At 36.8% G+C, this 17,988-nt stretch overlaps 1 protein-coding gene across 1 annotated transcript in view; it reads left to right on the top strand.

The window, feature by feature from the left end:
* The window catches only part of BRCA2 (BRCA2 DNA repair associated), a 61,461-nt gene that overhangs the window by 15,454 nt on the left and 28,019 nt on the right, over positions 1–17,988 (top strand). Inside the window, exons 11-14 of the mRNA XM_021678277.1 lie at positions 1,342–6,339; positions 8,178–8,273; positions 10,701–10,770; positions 17,552–17,985. Coding sequence (XP_021533952.1) covers positions 1,342–6,339; positions 8,178–8,273; positions 10,701–10,770; positions 17,552–17,985 — 5,598 coding nt within the window. The remainder of the gene's footprint in view (positions 1–1,341; positions 6,340–8,177; positions 8,274–10,700; positions 10,771–17,551; positions 17,986–17,988) is intronic.

Raw genomic sequence — 17,988 nt, 5'->3', positions numbered from 1 at the left:
TTATTACTGTATCTCTGGGTGTCAGAGTGTACACAGTGAAAGTCAGTTTTTATTTGAGCAACGATTCCTTTATTAGTAACTAAATTGTATGTCAAAAAGATGATTTCATATTCCTTTGAGAAGATTTTAGTGGGTGGAATATCTGTGAATAATAGGTTTGGTAGAACTGGAGTACAGAGGGACTGTTTGAGATTTGGGTTAATTTCCAGAGAAAAATGTTTGGCACTGTGTATGTCAGAATTAAAATCAATGAAAGAACTAATATGTAGTGGTGGTCACTGATTAAATAAAATGAGATTAATAATTTTGATTTGCTAATTAGGGAATTCAGAGGGTTGAAAAATTAACTCCGAGCAGTTTAACTCATTTGCCTTTATAATTGAGATCAGGTCATCCTTCAGGCCTTTCATCTGTAGAATCTGTTTTTTAAAATTGATTTTTGGGGGCGCCTGGGTGGCTCAGTTGTTAAGCGTCTGCCTTCGGCTCAGGTAGTGATCCCAGGGTGCTGGGATCGAGCCCCCATTGGGCTCCCTGCTCGGCAGAAGCCTGCTTCTCCCTCTCCCACTCCCCCTGCTTGTGTTCCCTCTCTCACTGTGTCTCTGTCAAAAAAATAAATAAAATCTTTAAAAATAAAAAACTAAAAATTGCTTTTTGGAGGGGGTACCTGGGTGGCTCAGTTGGTTAAGCATCTGACTTTGGCTCAGGTCATGATCTTGGGGTCTTGGGATCAAGCCCTGCGTCAGGTTCCCCATTCAGCAGCGAGTCTGTTTCTACCTCTTCCACTGACCCTCCCCCTGACTCATGCACGCATGCAGGTGCACGCATGCTCTCTCTCTCGCGCCCGCTAGCTCACTCTTGCTCTCACCCTCACTGTCTCTCAAATAAATAAAATCTTTAAAAAATAAAAGTTGATTTTCTTCAATATAAAAGACTAAATTATCTAAAGGAAGTGATTACTTTTCTAATTCCTTTCCTTTGCCTTGCTTTTTTATCTGCTATTACACCCATATTAGCAATGAATTTTTTCCCATTTTATTTTCAGTAAAACTACTTTGTATTTTACTTATGGTAGCTAGCTGCTTTCTTGAACTACATACTAATTTTGATTGAATTGATACATGTTAGAAAGAAATACTAAGTCCTATTTATCTTTAGTTGGAAAATGTAATAACTTGAAATAGAGAATATTTAGAATTCTTTGTTTTAAGCCTGACATTCACTTCTCACTTTTCATGTAATTCTTGTTTTAGGTACTACTTTTTTTACTTAGTGGAAAATACTTAGTGAATGTGATTGATGGCACTTTAATTTAATTTTGTCACTTTGTGTCTTCATGCTTAGGTTTATCACATTCTTCTTCTATCAGAAAAAACTGTTTACAGAATGATTCTGAAGAACCAACTGTGTCTTTAGCCAGCTCTTTTGGGACAATTCTGAGAAAAGTTTCCAATAATGGAACCAGTTCTAATAATAAAACAGTACCTCAGGATCTTGATTATAAAGAAACAAAAATTAATAAGGAAAAACTGCAGTCATTTATAACCACAGAAACTGATTGTCTGTCATCCTTGCAGGAAGAACCCTGTGAAGATGATGCAAAAAGTCAAAGAGTTTCAGATATAAAAGAAAAGGTCTTGCCTGCAGTAAGTCACCCTCCTGTGCCACATTCAGAAGTGGAAGGTGGTGGTATTCACTTTCAATCTCCGGAAAGCTTTTCATCTGACCATGGTAATACCAGTCTGTTAACTCCTAGCTCCAGGGATCCTCCATCAAACCCGGTCATGATCTCTAGAGGAAAAGAATCATATAAAATGTCAGAGAAACTAAAATGTAAGAATCATGAAGCTGGTTTTGAATTAACCAAAAATATTTCCATGGAAAATAATCAAGAAATACATGTTTTAAATGCAAATTCTAAAAATGCTAAGCTGTTGTCAACTGAAAAATATGTAACAGTAGCATCCCCTTCAATGAAGGTACAATTCAACCAAAATGCAAATCTCACTGCAATCCAAAAAGACCAAAAAGAAGCTACTTTAATTTCAAAAATAGCTGTCAGTCCAAACTCTGAAGAACTTTTCCCAGATGATAATTTTGTCTTAGAGATAACTGATGAAAGTAATATTTCTGGTTTAGGAAATATTAAGGAACTTCATGATTCAGACCTCTGTTGTGTAAGAGAACCTGTTCTCAAGAACTCTACCACGGTGGTGTATACAGACATAGATGACAAACAAGCGACCAAAGTGTCGATTATGAAAGACTTTGATTCATCAAACATAGATGATCTTACAGAAAAGAACAGAAATAGCATAAAGCAGCAACTAAAAATGACTCCAGATCAAGATTCAAAATCAGATATCACCTTGGATATAGTTAGGAAATCAAATGGAAATAATGATTACATGAATAATTGGTCAAAACTGTCAGATCCAATTTCAAATCACAGTTTTGGAAATGGCTTCAGAACAGCTTCTAATAAAGAGATAAAACTCTCGGAACACAACATTAGGAAAAGTAAAATGCTCTTCAAAGATATTGAAGAACGTTATCCTACTAACTTAGCATGTATTGAAATTGTAAATACCTCATCATTAGAAAGTCAAAAGAAATTAAGCAAACCTCTTGCACTTGATCCACAGTCAATTAATAGTGTATCTGGGTTTGTGCAGAGTAGCATATATGTTTCTAATAGTGAAAGTGGTCACACAGCTCCTCCAACTTTAAAGCGAGATTTTAATTTAAATCATAATTTAACACCTAGCCAAAAGGCAGAAATTACAGAACTTTCTACTATTTTGGAAGAATCAGGAAGTCAGTTTGAATTTACACAGTTTAGAAAACCAAGCCACATAATACAGAAAAATCCATTTGAAATGCCTGAAAACCAGCTGACTGTCTTGAATAGCACTTCTGAGGAATGCAGAGATACTGATCTTCATCTCACAATTAATGCCCCATCTATCATTCGGGTAGATAGCAGTAAGAAATCTGAAGGTATACTTGGAGGTAAGCAGAAGTTTGCTTGCTTGTCGAGAACCAACTGTAACAGAAGTGCTTCTGGCTGTTTGACAGATAAAAATGAAGTGGAGTTTAGAGGCTTTTATTCTGCTCGTGGCACAAAACTGAATGTTAGTAGTGAAGCATTGCAAAAAGCTAAGAAGCTGTTCAGTGACCTTGATATCAGTGAGGAAACTTCTGTAGAAGTAGATACAATAAGTTTCTCCTCAAGTAAATGTAATGATTCTGCTGTTTCAATGATTCAGATAGAAGATTGTAACAATGATAAAAATTTAAATGAGAAAAATAATAAAAGCCAACTAATACTAGAAAATAATATTGAAATGACTGCTGGCATTTTTGTTGAAGAAAATACTGAAGGTTACAAGAGAAATACAGAAAATGAAGATAATCAGTATACTAGTGCCAGTGGAAATACTCATAACTTAGAATCTGTTGGCAGTGATTCAAGTAAAAATGATACAGTTGATATTCATGAAGAAGAAAACAGTTTGCCATGTATTGATCACAACATAGATCTAAAATTATCTAGCCAGTTTATGAAGGAGGGAAACACTCAAATTAAAGAAGGTTTGTCAGATTTAACCTGTTTGGAAGTTGCACGAGCTGAAGATACATTTCATGTTGATATGTCAGATAAGCAGCAGTTCACAGCTAATACAATGAGGCAAAACATAAAAGATTTTGACATTTTTGATTTATCCTTTCAGACTGCAAGTGGGAAAAATATGAGGGTCTCCAAAGAGTCATTAAATAAAGTTATAAATCTCCTTGATCAAAAATGGACAGAAGAAGAATTGAATAACTTTTCAGATTCCTTGAATTCTGAATTACTTTCTGGCATAGATACCAACAAAATAGACATCTCAAGTCATGAGAAAACAGAAAATACTGAAAGAAAAGACAAAATAATGAAAGCAAGTGACCTAACTGGTACTGAAAATAAATTACTGACCCTCCAGCAAAGACCAGAAAGTGAAATCAAAAAGATCAAAGAACCTACTATGTTGGGTTTCCATACAGCTAGTGGGAAAAAAATAGAAATTGCAAAGGAATCTTTGGACAAAGTGAAAAATCTTTTTGATGAAAAAGAGCAGGATAATAGTGGAATCACTAATTTTAGCCTTCAAGGGGCAAAGATGTCCAAGGACAGAGAGGAATATAAAGATGGGCTTGAATTAGCATGTGAGACAATTGAATTAACAACTGCCCCAAAGTGTGAAGAAATGCAGAATTCTTTAGAGGAGGAAAAACTTGTTTCTAATGAGGTTGCAGTGGCACCTAGGCTCTTAAGTGATAATTTATACAAACAAACTGAAAATCTTAAAATATCAGATCGTGCCTCTCTGAAAGTTAAAGTACATGAAAATATAGAAAAAGAAACAGCAAAAAAGCCTACAATTTATATAAATCAATCCACTTATTCAGCCATTGAAAATTCACCTTTAGCATTTTACACAGAACATGGTAGAAAAATTTCTGTGAGTGAAGCTTCACTATTTGAAGCAAAAAAATGGCTTAGAGAAGGAGAATTGGATGATCAACGAGAAAAAATAAATGCTGCTAAGGTGATCTGTTTAAAAGAATATCCTGATAATTACGTAGAAAATGTTTCATGTGGAAATAGTTCAAGTAGTACCATAACTGAAAATGACAAAAATCATCTTTCTGAAAAACAAGGCCCAACTTATTTAAGTAATAGTACCATGTCAAACAGGTATTCATACCATTCAGATTTTTGTCATTCCAGTGAGGTATATAATAAATCAGAGTATCTTTCAAAAAATAAAGTTGATACTTCTGGTATTGAGCCAGTAATAAACAATGTTAAGGAGGGAGAAAACACTAGTTTTTCTGAAATGATGTCCACTGTAAGAGAAGCAGACACAGACCCACAAATTGTAAATGAAGATATTTGTGTTCAGAAACTTGTGACTAACTCTTCATGCAAAAATGAAAATGCACCCATTAAAGTGGCCATATCTGACTCAGATAATTTTAATTCCATTCAAAAACTGAATCCTAATTCAAATAATGCTGTACCCGCATACAGTAGAGCAAGTAGTTTTGTTGCACACCAGTTAAAAGTGACAGAGGGATTTACAGACAACTGCAGTATGGTAATTAAGCAAAACACCAAGAGTAAATCAGACACTCACTATGCGAAAATTATGGCAGGTTATCCTAACGCACTGGATGACTCAGAGGATATTATTTTTACAAACTCTCTGGATGATGCAGAACATGGTTCATCTTCACATAAGGTTTTTGCTGACATTCAAAGTGAAAAAACTTTACAACTTAACCAAAGTATATCTGGATTGGAGAAAGTTTCTGAAATACCACCTTGTCAGAATAATTCCAAAACTTCTGATATATGTAAACTTAGTACAGGGAAGCTTCCCAAGTCTGTCTCTTACACGAATGCTTGTGGGATTTTTAGCACAGCAAGTGGAAAATCTGTACAAGTATCAGATGCTGCATTACAAAAGGCAAGGCAGGTGTTTTCTAAGATAGAAGATAGTGCCAAGCAACTCTTTCCCAAAGTATCATTTAAAAATAATGAACATTCAGACAAGTTCGCAAATGAAGAAAATGCTATGCTACACACCTCCCAAAATTTACTATCATCTGCTGTCTTTGGATTTAGCACAGCAAGTGGGAAACAAGTTCCAGTTTCTGAAAGTGCCTTATGCAAAGTTAAGGGAATGTTAGAAGAATTCGATCTGATCAGAACTGAATGTGGTCTTCAGCATTCATCTACATCTAGACAAGATGTATCAAAAATACCTCCTCCCTCTTGTATTGATAAGAGAACCCCAGAACATTGTGGAAACTCCAAATTGGAAAAGGCTTACAATAAATTTAAATTATCAAGTGACTGTAACGTTGAGAGTGGTTCTTCAGAAAATCATTGCTCCATTAAAGTTTCTCCATGTCCCTCTCAGCTGAAGCAAGACAAACAGCAATTGCTACTGGGAAGCAAAGTATCTCTTGTTGAGAACGTTCATCTTTTGGGGAAAGAACAAGCTTTACCTAAAAATACAAAAACAGAAATTGGGAAAACTGAAACTTTTCCTAATCTTCCTGTGAAAACAAATACAGAAATTTGTTCTACTTACTCCAAGGATCCAGAAAACTATTTGGAAACAGAAACGGTAGAGATTGCCAAAGCTTTTATGGAAGATGGTGAGCTGACAGATTCTGAACTGCTAAGTCACACCAAACACTCTCTTTTTACACGCCAAAACACTGAGGAAATGGTTTTGTTAAATTCAAGAATTGGAAAAAGAAGAGGAAATGCACTTGTCTCAGTTGGTAAGTCTTTTTTTCCTTTTAGGTTGCCAGTCACTTAAAATTAAGTCTTTAAAAATCATGGAATGCTAGCTTAAAGCAATTCAGGTTTTATAAGTTACATTTTTATAGATTTTTATGTATAGTTTAGGTGAAGGTGATTTCACTCTTGATATCTGAGTCTGTACTAAGAAACATGTTTTGAGGCTCTTTTAATGTATTTTTAGGGACTATTAGTATAGTTATAACTGAGAAATTACTGTTAAAGGTTTGTTTCCCTAGAAAATCTGAAACTTCTATCCTTATAACAGCCTGCATAATACAACTTAGTTACTGTTTTACAAATAAATATGAATATGTATATAGAGAGAGCACACAGAGGTTCCGACTCTGGCTCTTATGAACTTTAAAACAGGTTTCAGCTAAAGGTGGTGGTTTGCCTCCTGTTTTTTCATCTAGGAAGTATTCTAAAATCAGTTATTTTTAGCAGATAGCATTCTGGTCTTAATGCTATTTGGACTATAGTCTAACTTCTCTTTTAAATGTATATGTAACAACTTAGTTCAATTAGGTTATTGGAGGTGTGATTTTTTTTTTCTGTTAGTATCTCTGATAAGGAATAATCTTAAATAATTGAATCTGTTGATCAAATACAATTAAAGTAAATGCCATAACTAACTCTCCTGCTTTTAAGTGGATGATCTTAAATAACTAGCTCCTTTTAAAAAACTATAAACTCATAGAATTAAGTTATCACAGGTCTTGTTCAGTCTGTTTGGATTACAGGGGAAGACCACTGAAGGCAGTCAGTTCACTCTTCCACTTGGTGCCTTCAGTAACACTGCTGGGTACAGATTTGCTTGTTATCCAGGTCACATTCTGTACCAGGTTTATGTTATGGAAATAGTAGTAAGTTTATGATACTTACCTTAAACTATTGCTGTGCTCTAGTGAAAAGTCTGAAATGCAGATGCTTTAAGGGATTCACAGTTGTTTTATGGAAAATAGTGGCTTTATTTATAGGAACCCGTTTTGTTCATGTGCATTCCCAAGTGGGTTGGCCTGCTTAGAAAAAAAACAACTCAGACTTCTAATAAATGTTCTCAACAGCATCACCATTTAATTTTCCTCACCTCTATTATATATAAATATATAGCTTAATTAGCTTCTGGTTACTTGAATAGTACAGGCCCTTGTTAAACAATTAAATCACTTCATAATCTAACACTTGATAAAGCCTTTCATGGACATTTTTATTTCTTATTAAATTCTACAAATTCACTCCCTTTAATAAAGCATCAAAAAGCAAGGTACCTATTATCACATATTATCTCAGTAAGACATGAACATATATAACTCGAATTATGGTTTAATTTTACTCTCAGCCTTTGTAGAAATTTTAAATAAGTAATACTTTTACTAATATTTTAATGTAATTTTGGTAATTTTAAAAAGTCTTTTCTTCTACTCTAATTCAAGGACCTACATAATAAATTCCTTCTCAAGTTTAATGCAGAAAGTTTTACTTAAGAAATTTTGTTTGTCCATATTTCCAGTAAACCTACAGTTACATTCAGTGCCAGTTTATTTTATTAAAAGGTAGTGTATCTTTGGTAACTGGTAACATGTTTTTATCCCTAGATCCTGTTAGATAGTGGTGTTTTAAATGGTTAAAAGAAATTGATATTGAAAAATGCATTGTCTCTTTCAAAATAGAATGGTCACTTTTTAAATTATTATGTGTTTTTTGCCTAATAGTAAGAGTCAGTTCTGTAGTTTTAAAAAAAATAGACTGTATAGGCTTTGGAAAAATAAAATTGATACTATTTGCTTTAAAAGCATGTATGGAAATTTCTTTTTAGGAGAACCCCCAATTAAAAGAAACTTGTTAAATGAATTCGACAGGATAATAAAAAATCAAGAAAAATCCCTAAAATCTTCGAAAAGCACTCCAGATGGTAAAGTTTGCTTTGTATTCATATCTTTTCCCTCTCTGTAGGTACCACACACAGTATTTTTAAGTTCTTTTTCTAAGCTTTTTTGAGTATATAGATAATTGGACAAGACTTTTACAGTGTGGTTTGCTAAAGATATGTCTTGCTTTGTTATGTGAGCTCTTATTTCATAACGCCTAGTATGATGTGGAGGTTCTCCAAAATTGGGAAGCATGAAGTGATTATAGAATAGTGACTTTTTAAATAGAAAAGCTATAAAAATTTAGTAAGATCTTAGTGTAATAATTTAAAGCTTAGATTCTGGAATCCAGTCAAGCTTTTGACTGACCTTCACCATTCCACCAAAATCACTCTTTCCTAAGTCACATGGTGATCTCCATATTGGCAAATCCAGCAGCCATTTCTGTGTCATTTGGCTCCATCTTTCAGCCACATTAGATAGTTGGTCACTCACATGCTCTTGGTTCTCCTCCTGCGTAGCCACTTCTTCGTTGTCTTTGCTGGCTCTTCCTTATTCATTCCTTTCTCTAAACATAGGAGTGCCCCATGGCTCTGTTCTCAGAGCTCTTCTCTGCCTAAACTTCAGTGACTACCAAAATTGTATCTGCAGGCTTAACCTGTCCTGGAACTCCAAACATAATCATTCATTTGCCCTTGAACTTTTGTACTTATATTACTAATAAGCATTTCCAAGTCACCACAGCCAGTGCTGAACTCCTGATTCCATCCCTGTCCCAAACCCACTCTTCCTTGTTCTTTCCTTTATTGCGCCATTCTGCCAATTGATACGTCAAAACCTTAATGTCCTCATTTACTCTTTTGTTTCCTCATACTCCACACGCAGCCCATCAACAAGTCCTATAGGTTCTACCTTTGAAATATAACAAGAATCTGACCATTTCTTCTCACCTCTGCCCCTGCCACCTTCATCCAAGCCACAATCATAGCTTCTAACTCATCTCTCTGTTTCTGTCTCTGCCCCTCCTCCAGGCTCTCAACATAGCAGCCAGAATCATCCTGGTAACAAAAGGGTCAGATCATGCCCCTTCAGTGCTTAAAACTTTCCATGGCTTCTTATCTCATTACCATGGAATACTTAAAAATAAATAAAACATGTAACTATTGCTCGCTATATACTTGGTTCCTGGGTTTGGAAAGGAAGAAATCAGATAGTGAGGGATAAACATATTGGACTATAGAGGCTTAGTTCTGAAATACATGGGATAAATCCCACAATAAATCTTTAATGACTATGTAGAGATCTTTCTCCTTTTTTTATTTTTTTAATTTTATTATGTTATGTTAGTCACACATCATTAGTTTTTGATGTAGTGTTCCATGATTCATTGTTTGCATATAACACCCAGTGCTCCATTCAATACGTGCCCTCTTTAATACCCATCACCGGGCTAACCCATCCCCTCCACCCCCCTCACCACTAAAACCCTCAGTTTGTTTCTCAGAGTCCGTAGTATCTCATGGTTCGTCTCCCCCTCCGATTCCGCCCCCCTTCATTTTTCCCTTCCTACTATCTTCCTTTTTTTTTTTTTTTTTTAAACATATAATATTAGTTTCAGAGGTACAGGTCTGTGATTCATCAGTCTTACACAATTCATGGCGCTCACCATAGCACATACCCTCCCCAATGTCTATCACCCAGCCACCCCATCCCTCCCACCCCCCACCACTCCAGGAACCCTCAGTTTGTTTCCTGAGATTAAGAATTCCTCATATCAGTGTTTCTCCTTTTTTATGGTTGCATAGTACTTGATCATGTGGCTGTATCAATGTATTCTAGTTTATTCAACCAGTCCCCTACTAATGAACTAGTTGAAGGTTTAAGAACTACAAGTTGTGGGGCGCCTGGGTGGCTCAGTTGGTTAAGTGTCCCATTCGTGGTTTCTGCTCAGGTAATGATCTCATGGGTCATGAGGTTGAGCCTTGCGTCAGGCTCTGTGCTCAGTGGGGAGTCTGCTTGATGTTCTCTCCCTCCGTCTTCCTCTGCCCCTCCCCCCACTCATGCTCAACGTTCTTTCTGTCTTGCTCTCTAAAATAAATAAATCTTAACAAAAAAAAAGTACAAATTGCATACCGAGAATAATATCTAAAGTTTGGCTTGTAAAACCTTCATAAGACTAAATTTTAAATTCGGTATTTGCATGGCAGTTAGCTAACACTTTTGAGTTATGATTAACATCAGCTGATTAAATTTATAATGATTTCCTTTATATGTTTACACTGAGTTATTTGGTATATAGTCATCAATTTGTGAGTCAAGTATTTCAAGTCTATAATATCAAAATTTTTATGTAAATATTTATAGTAATGTGTGATAAACAGGCATACAAAATAAAATCCCCCATTAGATTTTCATTAATACATAATGTAAAATACATTTTCATTAATACATAATGTGAAATATTTTTCCAGGCATCCTAAAAGACAGAAGCTTGTTTATGCATCATATTTCTTTAGAGCCAATTACCTGTGGACCCTTTCGGTAAGAGATACTTTGTTTGTTTTTTAATTCTACTAATATAATTTAGGAAAGGTATGGTTTTTGAAAGTAAATATGTCTAAAAATAATAATGGCACTAATATGCAATAAAGAAGTTAACACTTCCCTCTTTGAAAGCCTGCAAGTAAGTGTACTTTGGTAGTACTTTATAGTGCTATTCATATTATTATCTCATTTTCCAGTTTCTTAACATCTTTGGAAAGTAGACAAAGGTTTTATTCCAACTTTATGGATAAGAGAGATTAAGAGAGAATAAGGAAATTACTGAAAATCAATTTCAAATATATCAAAAAAGATGGCATATATTGAAAATATTCTCTTACCTCTCCTCTCTCTCAAAACCCTACCCAAATTACTAAGAGATTTTTTTTAACTTATAAATCCACAAGGACAATGATCAGAGAAAAAAACAACAAATTTTGGAAGCCAAAAAGCATGAAAGACTTAGCCCTTAGAAAGCTAAAACCTCACATTAGAGCAAGCAGAGAAGCTACCCAATTTCCCCTAAAGAACCCAAGAAAGACTCAAATTGGCAGCAGCATGTTCTTCTGAAGGTGAGGTAGAAAATAGATCAGTTGAAAATCTGTTTAAGAAACATCTGTTTACCCTCCCCCACTACAGGCAGCCAGTTATCCCTTTTGTGCCAGAAGACCAGAAGGTTATTGTCTGGAAAAGATGAATTGGAGGGATTCTGAATTGGGAGGGTGGAGACACAGCAGGCACAGTTGAGGGGAGGTACTGAAAACAGAGATTAAGTAAAAAATCTGTTTATCGAGTAATGAGACTCCCAAGCCTCCTTCCCACACTTGGCTCCCAAATACTGGCAGCCAGGCCTCTAGGCAGAAGACTGGAAGATTTTTTTTCTGGGGAACATGACAGCTCAATAGAAAAGACTATAGGGGCACCTGGGTGGCTCAGTCGTTAAGCGTCTGCCTTTAGCTTGGGTCATGATCCCGGGGTCGAGCCCCACATCGGGCTCCCTGCTCAGCGAGGAGCCTGCTTCTCCCTCTCCCACGCCCCCTGCTTATGTTCCCTCTCTCGCTTTGTCTCTCTCTGTCAAAAAATAAATAAAAAATCTTTAAAAAAAAAGAAAAGACTACAAATACAGTTGCAGGTACTCAATGAAACTGCATAGCCATGGCACTGGTTGGTGATGACAACAATTGACGAACCCCACAGCACACACTTCACTCTTAAATAAGGAGAGAATCAAGGATCACTAGTTATTGGAAGAAAGCCTCTGTGAAAGATACTATCCATAGTACAAAAACAAACAAAAAAGAAAGGAACTTAGAGGAAATAGATCATGCAAGGAAGTGAATGAAGTTTCAAAAAAACTAATATTCTCAGGATAGAGAACATATTGCATCCTTAAAATAAGAACAAGTTGTTATAAAAAGAGTTCTTATAAATTAAAACTATGATGACAAATTAACTCAGTAGAAGTAATAGAAGATAAAAGTTATGAAACCTCCAAAAATATAGAATAAAGAGATGAAAGAAGAAAAGATAATTAGAAAATTCAGTCCTATGGGCCTAACATCTGAAAATTTGGAGTTTGAGAAAGAAGGAACAAAGGAGAAGTGAAGAGAAATTTTCAAAGAAATAATTAAAGATACTTTATCCATACTGAAGGACAAGAGTTTGATTAAAAGGGCCCTCTGAATGAGCACATGAATAAAAATGCCTCACATTAAGGCTCATCCTTGTGAAATTTTAGAACGATAAGGGCAAAGGGAAACCTTAAATTTTTCAGCAGGCCAAAAAATCAGGTTTCAAAGTTGCAAGAGTCAACGGTATAAATTCTCTCGCCATTAACATTGGAGGCTAGAAGATTATGGATTCTGTAATGTATACTACAGAGCAATGCCTTTAAAATTCTGAGAGAAAATTATTTCCAGCCTAGAATCCTATCACTGACCAAAATATCAAAGAAGTGTGAGGTGGACCTTTTTCAGATGCAGAGTACCAAAAGGTGTTATCTCCCATTATTTTTCTCAGAAAGCTCACAAAACCAGTACATAACAAAGAAGGAGGAAGAGGTGAGATTGAAGAAACAGGAATTGAACATAGAGAGGCAGAGGGAATCCCCCAGGCAGATGGTGCTGAGGGGAGATCCCAGAATGATAGCTGTGTCGCTAAGCCCAGACAGGCAGCTAGACCATTTTGGAACAGAAAAATAGAGCCCTGGGGAAGTCTGCTTGCAAGATAAAATTGAAGCAGAACCTGAAGTCTTAATGCGGTAAGAAGCTTCTTGGTAAAGATGGGAGATTGAACATACTCACATATCTTCCATTGCCTTCCAGAGTTTTACCAAAACCACAGTGAGTGAACTTACACTCAAGACAGGGAGAACAGGAGAGGAGACCACAGTGGCTGTTTTTCAAAGCATATGGGAAAAAACAGATTCAGAATCATAATGGGGAGAGGAAAGAATCAACTGTGTTACACGGGAGAAGCCTCAAAAGCTGAGGAATTCATGAATCTTCAGAATTGGTGATGACAAAGGAAGGAGCCAGAACAAGGGTGCAGGTTGAAAATACATCGCCTCCACTCCATGAAGCTAGACAACTACCTCTTGTCCACTCTAACAGAAGACCAGGGTTAATTCTCCAGGGAGGATACATAATTAAATATTGACAATCAAATACATAACTTGGGAAGATGGGGAGGCGAGAAAGGAAGGAAGGAAGTTTAGTAAAGTAGAAGTGGTGACAAAGAGCTAAATCATCATTTTCCAAGTGGCTCTTCAAGAAGAAGCAGTTACAGAGATGTCACTGAGGGATAATGGATGTGAATATCATAGAAGCATCTAAAATAGTAGAAAGCAGTTGTGAAAACTTTTCTATCTGGTAAATTTTTTAGCCCAGGACTATGGTTTAAATTGTGTTTAATGTTACCTTTTCAGAAATAACTATTTGTGGCATTGTTGAAAACATTCATTGACCTGCACTTCTGCCAGCAGGCTACTAATATACATGTTTTGAATGTAGAAACCCAGGTGATTTTTTTTATTTGTTTTCATTTTCAAAAACAGGTTGTAGTGTTAAGTAAAAGCTTATTTATCTACATATTACCTTAATTTACACATATGATGAGAAAATAGTCCTGTGCATTTAAGTAAGCATGCATAAATTCCTAAGGATCTTATTTATATTGTGCAGATAGATATAAAGATAAGTAAATCTACCTCAGATTTCTGGCTAGTCTTGGAGCCAGGCGTGAAAAGAATTACTGTGATATAAGTACTAAAGTAGGTATAACAGATGATGTGACAGCATAGAAAAATTGGCAGTTAATTATGCGGCAGAAACTTAACAACAGTTCTTCAGACAGAATGTAAGGGATGTTTAGGTGAGGAGGGCGCTCCACACTCTGGAAAGAGTAGGAAGTTACATGGCTTTCCTCACGGGATTCAGCAGGCTGGGGTGCTATGGGGACTGGGAGGAAACAAAAAAAAAATGGGGAGGTTAGGACCTATAAATAGGAAGCCTCCTGTGTTATTTCTGACAAGTTGAAACTTGGATAGTGACTGTCTGTGGAAGTTTCTAAGAGCAGCATAACCAGATTTGTGTTTTAGAAATAGACCAAAGTGAAACTGTCGTGAGGAGATTAGTAAGGAAGTGAAGATTTCAACTTAACACAGGTGCTAGAGCAGAGAGTAGAATATGGGTGGGAGATAAGAGTCAAGATTTGGCCAGATAATGGGTATACTGGGAGTGGCAGGGTATCTCCACTTACATTCAGTAGACATCTTGGTCATAACCTACAAAGTAAACTCCTCATTTTCACAGGATTTTTAATATTTCAAAACAAGGGAGTACAAGATCAATGAAAACAAGTTTTGGGGCAGAAGGTTTATGCATTCTTAGGCACAAGATCTCTCAATCATCCATTCAGGGAAATCAGTCCAGCAATTGCCCCCCTCTCTCCTGCATTGATACTGTCTTCCTCTCTATTGGGTCAGTCCCATTAGTCAGGTAGTTGCTATAAGTCTCCGTCTTAACAAGAAACACCTTTCTCGATTCCTCTTATCCCACCGATCCATTTCCTTACCCACTTAAAGCACAACTCATTAGAATGATCTCCACTCATGTTCTCTACTTCATCTCTTCCCCTTCTCTCCCGAACCCGCCTCATTCTCTGATCACTGCACACTACCCCTTGTCAAGATTGCCAGTTACCCCCATATTGCTGAATTTTGTCAGCTCTCCAACCTTCTATTAACCCAGCATTCACATAGTTAATCACTCCTACCTTTTTAACAGTTTCTTTACTTAAACTTCTGGGACCTCTCTCTCCTCCTCCTTCCCACTGGCTATTCTTTCTCTTTTGCTGGTTCTTCTCTTTTTTTTTTTTTTTTTTTTTTAAAGATTTTATTTATTTATTTGAGACAGAGAGAATGAGAGAGAGAGAGAGAGCACATGAGAGGGGGGGAGGGTCAGAGGCAGAAGCAGGCTCCCTGCCGAGCAGGGAGCCCGATGCGGGACTCGATCCAGGGACTCCAGGATCATGACCTGAGCCGAAGGCAGTCGCTTAACCAACTGAGCCACCCAGGCGCCCTGCTGGTTCTTCTCTTAACCACTAAATGTTAAATTCCCTCATGGCTCAGCTCCAGATGGCTTCCCTTCCTGACCTTCCTCTTTAGTAGCTATCTCATCCACTCTCATGACTTTATATACCATCTATTTACTGATGGCTCCAAAATTAATGTCATAAGCCTGAATTTCTTCCCTGAACAACATATGCATTCATCTAATTACCTACTTGACATTTTTATTTGGGTGACTAATAGACATCTCAAACTTAACAGCTTCCCCTAACCTGTTTTCCTGTAGAAGTCTAACAACGCTGCTTTCAAAATACACTCATACCCTAGGACAGAGAGTGTCATTTCTGTACTCAAAAACTAGTCCATGACTTCCCATCTCAGGGTACAACTGGGGAGTCCTTACCCCAGGGTGTACAGGTTCTCCATGATCTGGCCTTTTTGCTCTCTTTCCAGTCTCACCGGCTGACTTTCCCGTCTCGCTCTGTTCCAGTTGTGCTTGTGCCTAGCCTACCACGTGATGTGCACTCTGCCTGCAGCACCCTTCTCCCAAATACCTACGTGGCTTTATCTCCCACTTCCTTCAGGGCTCTGTGCAAATGTCACCTTATCAGTAATGTTTTCCTCACCAACCTGTATAAAATATTATTTATTTAATTCTGCTGGACACTCCCTGCCGCCCTTACCATGCTTTTAATGTTCCCTATAGCATTGAATACCAATATTTGTTTGTCTGCTTCCCTCCACTAGAATATAAACCCTGTGATTTTGTTTTGTTCCCATTTTATCTTCCAGCCAAAACAGTGTCTAGCACACATAGTCGGAACTCATTAAATATTTAATGGTGAGGGGCTCCTCGGTGGCTCAGTCCATTAAGTGTCTTAACTCTTGATCTCAGCTCAGATCTTAATCTCAGGGTCTTGAGTTCAAGCCCCACCTTGGGCTCCACACTGGATGTGGAGTCTACTTAAAAAATAAATAAAAATAAAATATTTGATGGCTAGATGACTGAATAAAATGAGTTCTAGGGTAACTTTAAGTTCTAGGGTAACTTTAAGTTCCAGGGATTCAGGTTTGAATAAAAGGAAGTATGGGATTTTCAACAAAATATCAAATATGAGAAAGAACATGTATGCTAAGGAAGGTGATTAATTTTGGACATGTTGAGTTTGAGATGAGTGTGGAACATCAAGGTAGAGGTATATGGTGCTATATGAGGTTCAAAGAATAGGAATAACACCTGGGGCAAAGTCGGGCATGAAGATACAGATTAATATTTTTGTTAGATGATAATTTAAGCATTTGAAATGACTCACATCACCCAGGGAAAATGTCTAGGGAAGAAATCCAAGTTTAGAGATGGGAATTTTTTTTAAGAGTCAGAAAGAGGAAAAACCAGCAAAAGAAAGAAAAAGAGAGAGAAAGAAAGAAACAAACAACTTTAAGAAGTCAGTTGTCAGAGGCCAGGTAGAATGAGTTTACACAGGAAGTTGAATTTGTGTGTAGGCACTTGGGAGGTGATTAGCAACTTTGTTGAGAACAATTTCTGTAGAACGGTGGGAGAAATGAGCGTTCCATGAGTGGAAATTGAGGAAGTGAAAATAGCTAGTTTAGGTTACATGTTTGGGAAGATTGGCCATGAAGGGTAGGTCACAGTGAGTATTAGCTCAAAGGGGAGATAAGGCTAAGAAAAAAGTGTTTCAAGGATGGGCATGGCTTTCTGGTTAAATGAAAGGAACACTAAAAAAAAAAAAAAACTGTATAAGCAGGTGGTAGAGAAAGGAGAGCGGTGGCATAATAATGCAAAGAGTGGGGCTCCTGAGGAGACTGACTTATTAGGTGGAGTCAGGAGTACAGGTGAGGGTGTTAGTCCTAAGAGGATGGATAGATCCTTCTCTGTAAAGGAGGTAAGTAAGGAGTACTGTGATCGAACTAGAGGAGGCAAAGAGGATCCATGTTTGACTGTTATGTGAAATAAATGGTAAAGGCTGGATGTCAGTGTGTGAGAAAAAGTTACAGACTTGAAAAGTGTGGTGTTGTCTTGGATGGCAAGCATAATGAAATGCAAAACAGTTCCCAGAGTAGGATTGCCATTATGGCAGTTGAGCTTTATGGGGGGGGGGGGGGGGGGAAAAAAAGCACATTTAAGAACATTTAAATATATGTCCATTTATTGGTAAATAATCAAACTTAAATATTTTCTCCTCGTTGTAGCACAACTAAGGAACGGCAAGAAATGCAAAATCCAAATTTCACCACACCTGGTCAAGAATTTTTGTCTAAATCTCATTTTTATGAACACCTGGCTTTGGAAAAATCTTCAAGCAATTTATCAGTTTCAGGGCAGCCATTCTGTACAGTTCCTGCCACAAGAAATGAAAAAAGGAGACACTTGAATACTCCAGGCAAACCAGTGAAAGTCTTTGTCCCACCTTTTAAAACTAAATCACATTTTCACAGAGATGAACAGTGTATTAGCAAGAATACTAATTTGGAAGAAAACAAACAAAACCCAAAAAACATAGATGAACATGGCCCTGGTGATAGTGAAACAAATATTAATGACAGTGAAATTCATCAGCTTAAGAAAAATAACTCCAATCAAGCAGCAACTATAATAGTCACAAAGTGTGAAAAAGAACCTTTAGGTA

This window comes from Neomonachus schauinslandi, chromosome 3, assembly GCF_002201575.2.
Source record: "Neomonachus schauinslandi chromosome 3, ASM220157v2, whole genome shotgun sequence".
Lineage (NCBI taxonomy): Eukaryota > Metazoa > Chordata > Mammalia > Carnivora > Phocidae > Neomonachus > Neomonachus schauinslandi.
Note: the sequence above shows the minus strand (reverse complement) of the source record. Positions and strands in the feature narration are given on the sequence as shown.